Below are 13312 nucleotides of genomic sequence, written 5' to 3'. Positions count from 1 at the left end.
CATCCCCCCCCCCCCTAGGCGTCTTGGGTGTAGGCTTACGTAGCAGGGTAATTTCCAAAACACAACATTCTCCCCTATCGAGTTCTGCCGCAGAAAAGAGGAGAACCCTCGCAGAAACTCTAGCTCAAAGGTTGTAGGGTCTAGCTCTTCTTCAAGAAGAATCAAGACTGCAAAACCTATGATGCCTTCATCTTCAGCACCACAGAGAGGCAGTGGGGCGGATTTTTGGATTCCGTCCTCTCCTCTTCCTTAAAAGTGGTATATTGGAACTGTCAAGGGGTGGGGAACCGCTGGACAGTTCATCGACTCCGAGAAATCTGTAAAAAAGTTGATCCTGACATTATATTTTTCTCGGAGACAAAAATCCCCACAGTGTGGTAGTGAAAAACTGGAATACTTGCGACTTGGAAATACAAAAACAGTACCTCCACACGGAAGAGCAGGAGGAGGACTAGCTTTGCTCTGGAAAGATGGAATTGACCTTGAGATTGTAACCTCCTGTAAAAATTACTTTTGACATTATGATCAGATTTGAGGGAAATCTAAGCTATGCTACTTTTGTCTATGGAGACCCGAAGAAAAAGAAACGAAAACAAACTTGGGACTACTTTACTGCGTTGACTCTGATCAGAGATGCTCCCTGGTTTGTCTCAGGTGATTTGAATGACCTAACGGGAAACTATGAGAAAGAGGGAGGCCCAGAAAAATCTGAGGGATCCTTTGATGATTTTAGATCTTTCCTCATAGAAGGAGACCTCTATGATCTCCAACACTCTGGAAACTGCTTGTCTTGGAGGGGAAAAAGACGGGACCACGACGTTAAATGCCACCTAGACAGAGCCCTCTCAAATGGCTCTTGGGCAAAACTATATCCCTCTAGAAGATGCCAGTATCTTCCGTTTGAAAGCTCTAACCATCGACCTCTTGTAACCTATTTTGAGCCCCTGCGAAAGAAGAAGAAAGGAATCTTCAGATATGATCGCTCTCTAAGTAAAAATCCTGAAGTGCTAAAACTTATTGAAGATACATGGTCAGAGGAAGCACAACTTAGAATGAAGCAGAAGGTGGATAAATGCAGAACAGTGCTATCATCAAATGGTCCTAACAACAACAAGCTGAGCTCAAATCTAACTTTGAGAATTTCAAAAGACAAATTGACCATCTCATGTCTGATCCCAACCCTAATGAGACTCGACACAAGGGGCTCAATGATGAATTGAAAAAAACCTACATGCTGGAGGAAGTATGCTGGCGACAAAGAAGTAGACAATTCTGGCTCAACTTAAGGGACAAAAATATGGGTTTTTTCACGCTTCAACAAAGAAAAGAAAGGTTCTAAACAAATTCTATGTACTCGAGGGACCTAATGGTAGATCAGTATATAAAGAAGAAGATATCACTACCACCATGGAAAACTATTTCATTGACATTTTTAAGCCTATTGATAGAGAACCTGAAGCCATGGAATCAATCATCAATGAAGCGATACAGCCTATTATCTCAGAGGAAACCAACCAGAAACTAGTCAAATTACTTGAGAAAAAAGAGATCAAGGACGCCCTCTTCTCCATTCACGCTGGAAGGGCACCAGGACCTGATGGCTTCTCGACATGCTTTTTCCAATCAAACTGGAATATTGTTAGAGATGATGTAGTTAAGGAGGTACAAAGCTTCTTTCAGTCTGGCCGTATGCCAAGAACGATCAATGAAACCCACCTCAGACACATACCGAAGATTCTCAGCCCCAAAAAAGTGGCAGACTACAGACCTATAGCTCTCTGTATTGTGAGTTATAAATTCATCTCGAAACTTCTAGCAAAACGTCTCCAGCCCCTCCTAGGAGTCCTCATCACTGAGACCCAATCTGGATTTGTTCCAAAGAGAGCCATATCAGACAATGTCTTGATTACTCATGAGTTCTTACACTTTCTAAAGACATCAAAAGCCAAAAAACACTGCTACATGGCTGTTAAAACTGATATGAGAAAGCCTATGACAGACTAGAGTGGGACTTCATCAAGAGTGCTATCCTAAGATTCGGCTTTCACTGTACCTGGACAGAATAGATCATGCAATGCGTCACAACAGTCCACTATTCCTTTATTATCAATGATGCAACAAGAGATTATGTCAAACCAGGTAGGGGAATCAGACAGGGTGATCCCCTCTCCCCATATATATTTATCCTATGCAGTGAACTACTCTCTAGTCTATGTAATTTTGGTCAAAAGAATGGCGAGCTCAAAGGAATAAAGATAGCCTCGGGTGCACCATGCATTAATCATCTGCTTTTTGCAGATGATACAATGTTTTTCCGCAAAGCTAATACTCAGAATGCTCAGACACTCAACATGATCCTATCTACCTATGAATCAGTGTCGGGGCAACTAATCAATACGCACAAATCGTCAGTATCTTTCTCCAAAAGTACAGGCCAGGATAGAAGAGACCAAATAAACCAGATTCTAGAAATAGAAAACAATGAAGGATTTGGGAAATACCTTGGGCTCCCTGAACAGTTTGGCCAAAGAAAACGAGACTTGTTTGCCAACATCGTGGACAGAATTAAAAATAAAGCCATCAGCTGGTTTTCTAAGTTCCTCTCACGAGCTTGTAAGATGATTATGCCGTGTACGGTCCTCTCTGCTATGACCTCCCATGCCAAGTCCTGCTTTAAGCTTCCACGATCTCTTTGTTCACAAATCCAATCCTTACTAACGAGATTCTGGTGGGACACTTCACATGATAAAATTTATTTTCTTTTAAGGCTTTTAAATCGTCCCCCCATGGTTGGAAGAGTGTACTTATTGGAAGAGATCTATTAGTAAAGGACCTGGGATGATTAGTGGGCACAGTAACAGCAATCAATGTATGGAACGACCCTTGGATGTCGTCTTCAGAACAATTAAGACCCTACGGACCTGCCCCGGAAGCCTTTAAAGACCTTATGGTCTCGGATTTGATGCTCGACAACTCCATAGACAGGGATTTCCAAAAGTTGCATAGTATACTCCCCTTCCATAAGCTCGCGATCCTATAGATCAAACATGTTGGGGTCAAAATCGGTCACGACAAAATCAATGTTGGAAAGTTCCCGAGAAATGTCTTCTTCGAAAAAAGAAAAGAGAAAACTCAAAGGAATAGAGAAGCGGAAGAACTAAGTCAAGTTTCGTAACAATTCCGAAAATGATTCACAAGATAAGTCTTCAAGGAAGGTTGCTCGAGGCCTCGGACAACGGATCCCAGACAACGAAACACCCATCGTCCAACCCTCCAAACGGGAGAATTGGATCGAGCAAGCCGTCCAACTCGCCCATTTGGCGAGTTGGACCGACCGAAGCCGTCCAACTCGCCCATTTGGTGAGTTGGACCGACCGAAGCTGTCCAACTCGCCCATTTGGCGAGTTGGACCGACCAAGCTGTACAATTCGTCAAATTGGAGATTTGGACCGAACACGCTGCCTTCACCCCATTCTCGTAGCATCCTCTTCTGTGATCGGATCGAACTGACTCTCGTTTCGTCTCGATCGGAGTCACCATCGGAACTTTACGGTTTGGAAACCGCAAAGAACTCGTTCTCTCGAAGGAAATTCGAATTTCTCGTATAAAACGACAACGGTTAACTGAAACACCTTGAACTGCCTACGCTATACAAGAAGTTTGGATGTTCTTCGAAATCGACGTCATTTCGAAAATGCTCATTCTATAAAATCGCAAAAAAGCTTAAGTCGGAGAACGACCCGAAAGGGTCCAGAACGCGGCAAAAAGCCCACTTGTGATCTTATGCGAAGTTGAGCCCAAATCGTTATGATGGTTTATCCCTTTATGCAGGAGAAGATAAATGTCAAGATCAAAGGATAAATGTGAAGTTTCTGAAGATAAACGTGAAGATCGAGGGAAAATGGAATATTTCCGCGACGCGATAAACCCGACCGAGGGCAGAAAGGGAAAGAGCAAACCGCTTCTTGGAGAGTATATAAGGATGTCGAAGTTGAAGGCTCAAAGAGAGACAATTCTTGACTCTTAGAACTCTCTGCACTTAGAAACTCTAGGCATTATTCTCGACATGTTCTGTTTCTATTACTGGCGCTTGATTACTAGACGAACTCGCAAAGGCGGTTCGATCTCTTGTTCTACTCTTTCAATCCAACTACGTTCGGCTTGATCCTCGAAAGGGGTACGTAGGCAGCTTTTCATAAGGTTCAGTCCGAAATCAATCAAAACCTTTTTCGTATCTTTTTCGTCTTATGTTATCGAGCTGCGACTCAACTAGGTTTTAGGTTTTCGGTTGCTAGAACTAGGTAATTCACTGACAGCTCTTGTGGCCGAAGCTTTTATAATACCTTATAATGATCGTAACGCTCTTACGCGGATTCAAAATAAGATCTACCTTTTCTATAAATTTGTTTTGTTATCTTTTCATATTTTCCGTATTTATTTGGTCACTTGTCGTTGGCTCTCGCAGAGAATCCGGGACCTCAGGGAAAGTTAGGATTTCTTGACTTTCCTCCGACTACGGAAATCGACAATGCAAATTTTGGTTCCCACAAAACCCTCCATATGCAGTGCTCCTGATGAACTGGTGTGGCCCAAAACTGCTTCAGGCGAGTACTCAACGAAGTCAGGTTATCGAGCGCAATCAGACACTTTAATCCTTAAAGAAGTACATGATCTTGCAACATCCCAAGACTGGTTTGCTAACGTTTGGGAGCTGAACACTCCATAAAAGATTAAAGTGTTCCTCTGGAATTCCCTACATGATGCTCTGCTAGTAGGAGAACAATTCTCTATCAGGAATATCACTCTCTCAAGCCAATGCCTGCAATGCACTGAGGCCGAATTGGTACTCTATATGCTCTTTACTTGTGGATACTCACAGGAAGTATGGAGATTATCCCCTTTAGCCACTAACTTTGAACCGTCCCTCACCACTACCACCTGTGAAGGACTTGATCTCTTCCGACGATCCTATCTCTCCCACCCATCATATTGGGACCAGGTACACTCTCTGCTTGGATTTGCTAGAATTTATGGATCTCGAGGAACCAATTATTCTTCCAAAAGAGGGACTTCACACCGACGGAAACTTTGCTCAAAGCGACGCGTGAAGCTAGAGAATGGGCTTCCTCTCAAGAACCTCTCCCCAAATCCCTATTTACAGTACTTTGCATCAACCAGGATCCTACTCTAGACCCAAATCGAACTCGCATGTACACAGATGCCGCTTGGAATCCTTCGATGATGTGTGCAGGGCTTGCTTGGATCATCGAAGATGCAGAATCATCCTCCTCTCACTCAGCGGCCTCATCTTTTGTGACGTCGCCACTTATTGCGGAAATTTTGATGACGCGAAACGCCATGATCTCTGCTCTTCACTGTGGGATTAACTCTCTCTCGGTTCTCTCCGATTCACAGGTTCTCATCAATCTTGTGAAATCAAGAGGAAGACATCTACAGATTGCAGTTCTCCTCAACGACATATATTTATTTTTCCCTCTCTTTAATGCTATCCAATTTAAGTTTATCCCTAGACTTGACAATAGTAGAGCTGACTCTGTTGCCAAATAGGCTCTCTCTCTCTCTTATGTATCAAACCAAATTTAGTTGAATGAAAGTTGCTTCATAAAAAAAGTAGAAAATTTTAAATCTGGCCTAATACAAATTTCACAATATATATCGACCACCAATTCTTTGTGTCGATCGACACTCATATCATAGGCAGGTATGACCATTTTTTCTGCTAATTTTGTACTTATGATTTATTTCTTCACCAATCTTAGACTGTATAACAATGGGGTCAGTCTTGTTTAAGTTTGAGGGAGACTGTCAATGATATTGTGTTTTATTTTGATTTTTAGTGTTAGTTTTATTGGTTATTGAGTCAAGAAAGGAATGATGAACTTTTTTTATCTTACTTATTATCTAACCACTCTCTAGGTCATTCTTAGATTTACTGACTGCATTGTGTACCTAATGGAAACATTTAAATAGATGACCTGCAAAGAACATTCACATCGTCTCAGAATGTCAGAAGGAACCAAAGTTAACTTACAAGCTTAATCAACAAAAATCGCTTGTTTTGGGGCTTGGTATATACTGGATGGGATTCCTCCTGCAAGTATGGAAAGTAAAAGTCTGTGTGTTTCTGGCTCCTCTTTCACCTCTCTTCAGCATCTAAGAAAAAAAAAATATTGAGATGATTTCCTGAGATGCAGAGGGGTAGGAAAATTTCCTATGACTCTACTATTCTAATTCAAAGAATTGATCACACATTGTTGGAAGCGAGGGTAGGAAAATTTCCTATGACTCCACTATTCGCTTACACTTTGAAAAAAGATGTATAGTACCGACACTGTAGCAGAGACACTGTTCATCAGGAAAAATGAATAAATAAAAAAGAGAAAAAGATTCATAGAAGAGAGAATAGAGAGGGAAATGATCAGAGAAGACTACATGTGTATTCAGATCCTTGCATGAGTAAGAGTCCATGTGTTTAGTGATCGATTGTCACATCCCGGCCACCGGTATGTGGGCTTCTTTGTTTTTTATTAATTTGGACCAAAGCTCATTTCCTTTTTTTTTTAAATTTTGGCCCGCATAGTAAAACCTAGGGCTTCTTCTTCTTTTCCTATAAAAAGGAGCTTTCCCCTTCTCTTTTCTCCCATTTAGAAACCAGAGTGAAGCCCTGCAGAGTTTTAGAGAGATCTGAAAACCCTTGTTGTCAAGCTTTCTCCTTTTCTCTTCTCTTTCGTTCTATCTTGGCCGACCTCTTTCTTCTTGGCAGTCTAGTTTGTTTCATGTCGGAGCCAAGTCGTAGGAGATCTCCAATCAACCGATCCAAATCTATGTCTAGATCTCTTCTTATCTTCTTTTTAGATTTATTTATTGGTGCGGTAAGGAACCCTAGTTCTCCTTTTCTTTATCTTATTCTTCTCTTTTATCTCAGATCTCTCATTCCGGATCTTTGTTGGTAGCACCATTTCTTTATCTTGTAGATATGGTTCGATGAAAGCCTTATGTTCTAAATCTGATTATCCCATCCCTTCTGTTGGCAAATCTAAGGCTAAGGTGAGGATTGATGTGATCTCTTCTTCCTTCTTTCATTATTGCTTCGTTGTAGAAGTATCTATCTAAATCATTCATACCTACGTGTTATATATAAGCATACATGTATTTGTTTGATAAGTGAACTATATTATATATATATAGTATTTTAATGTGTGAACACCTATATCTACACATTAGTTGCTAAAACGGATATGGTTTTATGATGATTGAAACTTGTATGCGGATGTTTGCATTATGTGGAGAATAAGCATGTGTGGGTAGTGTATATGATATAGGGAAGGTCTTAAGGCCTATGTGTGTCGGTGCATCATGGTGGAGGTATGTACATCCCGGACGTTGCATCGTTTCTTGACTGGATCATGTGGCGACCGTGTGAGGTGGCATGATTCATCGCTAGAGCGGGCATGCAGCGTGCCTGTGTGAGGTTAAGAATGTGGTAGAACGATTCACGTGGAGAGAGCATGATGTGGTCTGAACGTGTGAATGTGGTAGCGCGGATCACGTGGAGGCAGTGTGATGTCATGGAGGCAGTGTGATGTCGTGGAGACAGTGTGATGTTGTGGAGACAGCGTGATTTGGCGTGATCGCGTGAAGAAGTGGACCTCACGGAGACAGCATGATGTGGTGAGTTATCACGCGTTAACATAAGAGATGTGGAGACAGTTTGATGTTGTGAGTTCTCACGCGACAACACGAGAGACGTGGAGACAGCGTGATGTGGTATGGTCTCAGTTGGAACCGTCGGGATTTATCCTCGTTACTTGTTGTTTGATCTTGCTTTACTGGACGTTCTAGGTAGAGCTTTTGTTATGTTGTGTGGTAAATGTTGGGTGATGATTTCGGGGCTCCTAGAGCTTCTCTCACTGAGCTTTTGTCGAAATATTCACCATCCTCATTCCCTTTCTATTTCAGGTTAGGTTTATGCTGTTGGGTTTTTGTCAAAGATGTCTTGGGATCCCACTTTGTTGAAAGACATATTGTCTTATCCCATGTGGATAGAGACAAGTGTCCTGATATCGCCGACCATTTGAGATATGCTGGGTCGGGGTGTAACATCGATACTCCCAAGATTTAGCCTACACATTTATTTGCAGAAATGAGGTCAGTAGAGGGGTATGTCAGGCGCTATTAGTGGAACTGTGTGCTGGATGGTATGGTTAAGCTGGGGTTTAGTACATGGAAGTTCTTTGAAGTTAGCATTGATTCAATGTGGATTGCAGCACTGCAGAGGTGAACGTAGTAGTATAAAAGATATGTGAGTCCCTGCGTTTTCAAACCTATTTCACAGGACTATTCAGCATTTTGCTTGAGGACAAGCAAAGATAATTTTTGGAAAGTTGATATAATGTCATTTACCAGTTTTTAACCATAGTATGTGTTTTTTTAGAGTCATTACGTTATGTTTAGAGTCTATTCAGAGTCTTCAGGCATGTTTTGGAGCAATGGAGATTACGGAGCATTTTATATACCTTATGGATGAGGAAACTCGTAGTTGATCAAGAAATCAGAACTCAGAGCCGAGATTCAAAAGAAGTGTCGATCGACACTCTTCCTTGGTGTCGCTCGACACTCGCGCGATTAGAAGGGACCGGCTTGATTCAAGCCGACTCAAACCCAAAAGTTCTACATATTACTAGAATCTCTTGGCCGACTTTATACCTAGTATTTATAGTTTTTGCCATTGTTTAGGCAAAGCACCATCTTATTCATCTTTAGCACACCATATTAATTAGGCTTTTATTTAGTAGCTTTTGGAAAGAATATCAAAGATTCCTTTAGAGATTTTGTATTGGAACTCTAGTATTTCTTACTCTATATATTTATGTAATTGGTTCAGTTCATTTTAGGTCTTGTTTAATTATGTCTGAGTAATCATCATGTTAGACTTAGAGTTTAATTATGGTTCTGATGAATTATTGATAACATAAAACTGCTAGGCTGGTTTAATTAGGATCCTTCACAAAATTTATTTAACTTATAGTGTTCTAGAGTAGCTAATTAGAACCCTGAACTTAGAATTATAGACTTAGAGTTTAGTTAGTTTGTTAGGTGCATGCGAGAGTTGGCATGATCATCTAGTGAACATATTTATTTGGACGTCAGCACTTGACTAAGGAAATGTCGATCAAATCTCAATAGTATCGATCGACACTCATTTCATGTTCGCATGTGAGAGTTAGAACATAGGACTTAGGCATATGATTAGACTCGCAGCAAAAGTCGGATGTCTTACTATTGCATTCGAGTTCTAGGACGGTTTATCACACACCATTAGCATCTATAATTGATAATTATCATTGCCTGAAATCCTAAATTTAGCTTTCATCTCATATATCTTACAACCAACTATTCACTTGTTTTTTTTCTATTTACTGCTTTAATAATTATTTGCCTACATTAATCTTGATTTCTAAAGTCTATTGTGCGTCCACGCTCCTTGTGAATTCGATCCTAAATACTAAAATATGATTTCTTATCTGAGAGAGAATATTGATCTCGGGTAATTCGAACGATATCGCTAGTCAACAGAAAAGGTTTGTGTCCTGATTTAAACAGAAAAGTGACTTCATGGATTTATCCCCAGCATATAGACATCTACTTTCTAATATTTTAACATACTAAAATTATTTAATAAATTAAAATTGAATTAATAGTAGTTTTAATAATTGCATTTATAATATTAAGTTTTTAAAGAATTATTTTGATTTAAAAATAATCTATATAAATAATTAATGTATTAACTTATTTAGTTATAGTTATTATTTTGTATAATCATTTAATTATATTTATGTAATATATTATTAGACTTTTAAAAAAAATATATTTAAATTCAAAATGTTTTATAAGATTTTTTAAAAAAAAATTATAATTGAATTTAAAATATGAAAATATGAAAATATACTATAAATTAATTATTCAATTAACTAAAAGTCAATTATTTTATTTTGAAAAATTAGAAATTAATTCGACATCATCACACTTAGTTAATATCCAAGTATTGCAAATATTTCAATTGTTTTTTTAATTATACCTGAAGCTAAGGCTAATTTGATAAAATATAATAGACATTCAAAAAGTAAAACTGTTTTACAAAACATAAAATGATTTATGTTTTAGAGATAAAAAAACTAATAAATAAATGTTTTAGAGAGAAAAAAACTAATAAATAAAATATCGGATTGGTGACTTAAAACGGTAAAAAAAAATCTTTAAATCCTCATATGGTTCTGTTTCCAATCACAGCGTAAAGCTCTCAGATCACAAGAGTCGTAATCTAGTTTCGGCGTGAGCATTGAAACAAAAATCGAATACCAGAACCGACACAAAAACGACCAGTTTGGATTAGTTTCAGGTATAAGGTATTTACCCGACGGTTCTAATTACTTAGGAGTTAGGAACGTAGGTATCTGTTTGGTTCAGGTTACCCGACTAAACCGATATCTATGCCGGAAATGAGCTGGGAATTATAGAGAAAATGTCACATATGTCGTTCAAACTCGAGTTGTGGAGGCGAATGTCTACCCCTTTTTTTTATTACAAGAAATTATGGGCTGAAACCCGGAATCACTTTGGGATAGGAAAAAGAAATGGTTGTTAAATTCCCTCCCGCAACTGGTATGACTTGAAAGCTCTACCCATAGGTGAGAAAACTTTACCGGTGGAGATAGCAATTCTGAATGTCTATCTATATTATCATTGGACTACTTCGGGTAATAATGATGTCTATCTATATTATCATTGGACTACTTCGGGTAATAATGTAATATTTTCACTATATTAATATACAGAAGGTTAGGGTATTAAATAATTATTACAGAACATAACCGATAAGAACCCACCTGTAACCGAACCAATTTTTACCGGTGCTATATAGGTATTAAAATATTTACCTGATAGATCTGAAACAGTTCAGTTATTATCAAGATCTGATCGGTTCTTATCTGGAGCCGAACTGATATCCGGACGTCCAGTCCTTATCTAGTTCCTCTATAGGATTTTTGTGTGTGACAAATTAAAATATCATCATGATATACTCTTAGAAATGGGAATGACAATGGCAATCAAGATCAAAACTTTCTATCAGTTCTTACCATGTCTCAACTTCACACATTGGACAAATTAATCATAGTATTGGATGTAGTTGTCCATAAAGGCGTAGAGTTTGAGTTTTACTTAAATCAATTTTTATTTTATAAAAAAAAAAGAAGTAAAACTAGTGGACACTCGAGCTCGAGATTTAGTTGGTCAAAATCATTACACTAATGCAGTATTCTCGTAATTGATGCAACTTGAGCGTGGAGCCACTCGTTTGATCTTTTAGCAGAAAAGAGAAGGCCACTGGTTAAGCATAGATGAACGTATGCCTTTGTTTTTATGTGTGGTTCTCTTTTCTTATCCAGCAATTCGCCACATTCCTTCATTATATATCCAGACAAAACCTTTATTCGCATCAGGAGAAAAAGAAGAAGAAACAATGTCTAAAATAGAAAACAAAAAGCAAGAAGAAGAATCATCAACTACAACCAATACTATGGCATGGCCGGATATTGAAGAAGAATTCGTTATACCTGAGCTTTTACATATCGAAGGCGTGAAGAAACTTCACATGAGCATACAAAACGAGTGGGATTACCTTCAGAAGTCTGCGTGCCAAACTGCCGCAGGAAGAGCTCTTTGGAAACATGTCATTCACGATCCTCTCGCTCACTTGTTTGCTGGAGAGACACATTTGAGAAACCTACACACAAAGATTCAGAGAGACAGGCTCAACAATGCTCGAGAGGTCTCTGGTGTGATTCTAGCCGTTCGAACTCTTTGGTTTGATACAAGGATCCAAGCTGCTCTAGACTCTTTCGACAATGATGCAACACAAGTTGTTCTACTTGGTGCAGGTTTGGTCTTCCCTTCTTTTGGACATTTTTATTTTAATTATGTTTTAGAAAGTAAAGAATAAAAGATAATAGCCAATAACACACAACGGTGTGATTGAAATTTCAGGAATGGACGCAAGATCATACAGACTAAACTGCTTGAACAAAAGTGATGTATTCGAAGTGGACTTTCCCGATGTCTTGCAAACCAAAACGAGACTGGTCCAAGCTGCAGTAAGTTCAAGAGAGGAGCTTAAGATGACGGCCAAATCATTAATCGAAGTAGCAACTGATATCAGAGACAAGGATTGGTTTGAAAAGCTTAAGAAATCAGGTTTTGTGCCAGAGATTAACACTGTATGGGTTCTTGAAGGCATTCTCTATTACCTGTCTCACACAGAGGCGATGCAAGTACTGAATCTCATTGCTGAGAAATGTACAGTAACCAGCACGGTTCTCTTGGCGGATTTCATGAACAAACCGTCTGCTTCTCTCCCCAACTCTGTGTTCCACTTTTACAGTGACTGGCCTGATCAGCTCTTACCATCCTTGGGGTTCTCTCATGTCAAGCTTTCACAGATTGGTGATCCAGATGCGAATTTCGGTTTGCTGCACAATCCACTCAATCTCTTTAACAAACTTCTTCGCCTGCCAAGGACTGCACAGATCCATCCAGACGATGGAACACCGTGCTGCCGCTTGTATTTGGTCGAGGCTTCTGGTTCACCTCCTCCAGCTAAATCCATAGTGAACAATGTGAACTTGTAAGCCCACTTATTCCACTGCAACATTTTTGCAGATCAAGTATATGTGTCTTTCACACCATAGAAACTGTGTAGGAGATTGTTGGCAATTTGAATGTATAAAACAATTGATATGAACAAAATTAGTATATATTAAACCGTAAACTCAAAAGTTCCATTTTTTTATCTCCTTAGAAATTCAAACGACTTTATAAGTGACAATGAAGCTAAATATCAAGCGTTATGTTCAAATAAAACGAGATGTATCTCACTTTCCACAAATTGTAACAAAATGTCGGTATAACTAAACAGCCATAATTATTCCACACTTACTATAAGAAGAGAAGAACATACTTCATCTCAGATCTCAAGGCAGTCTTTTACAAACTAAAACATTGCACTCAAATTTGTCGAGAGAGAGAGAGAATAACCAAGCGCCCGTGGCTTGGTGGTAAAGGAGGTACAGCTGCCCGCCCCCCGGGTTCGAGCCTTGGCCACAACGGATTTAACATCCCAGAGTTACCAAAAAAAAAACAAAAAATTGTCGAGAAAAAATATTGCCTCCATAATTGCATCTGTAATCTTTTTTTCTGATAACAAATTACAACATTGTGTTGATTTAGTGATACA

General features: G+C 39.1%; 1 protein-coding gene across 1 annotated transcript; it reads left to right on the top strand.

Moving 5' to 3' along the window:
* Positions 1 to 11479: 11479 nt before the first annotated feature.
* On the top strand, positions 11480 to 12862 carry LOC106339590 (putative S-adenosyl-L-methionine-dependent methyltransferase MMAR_1068). Its single transcript, XM_013778428.1, has 2 exons — positions 11480 to 11960; positions 12067 to 12862. The coding sequence occupies exons 1-2, from the start codon at positions 11543 to 11545 to the stop codon at positions 12705 to 12707; spliced, it is 1059 nt and encodes a 352-aa protein (XP_013633882.1). The 5' UTR covers positions 11480 to 11542; the 3' UTR covers positions 12708 to 12862.
* The last annotated feature ends 450 nt before the right edge of the window (positions 12863 to 13312 follow it).

The sequence above is a fragment of the Brassica oleracea genome, chromosome C4, assembly GCF_000695525.1.
Source record: "Brassica oleracea var. oleracea cultivar TO1000 chromosome C4, BOL, whole genome shotgun sequence".
Taxonomy (NCBI): domain Eukaryota; kingdom Viridiplantae; phylum Streptophyta; class Magnoliopsida; order Brassicales; family Brassicaceae; genus Brassica; species Brassica oleracea.
This window is presented reverse-complemented; position numbering and strand designations above follow the sequence as displayed.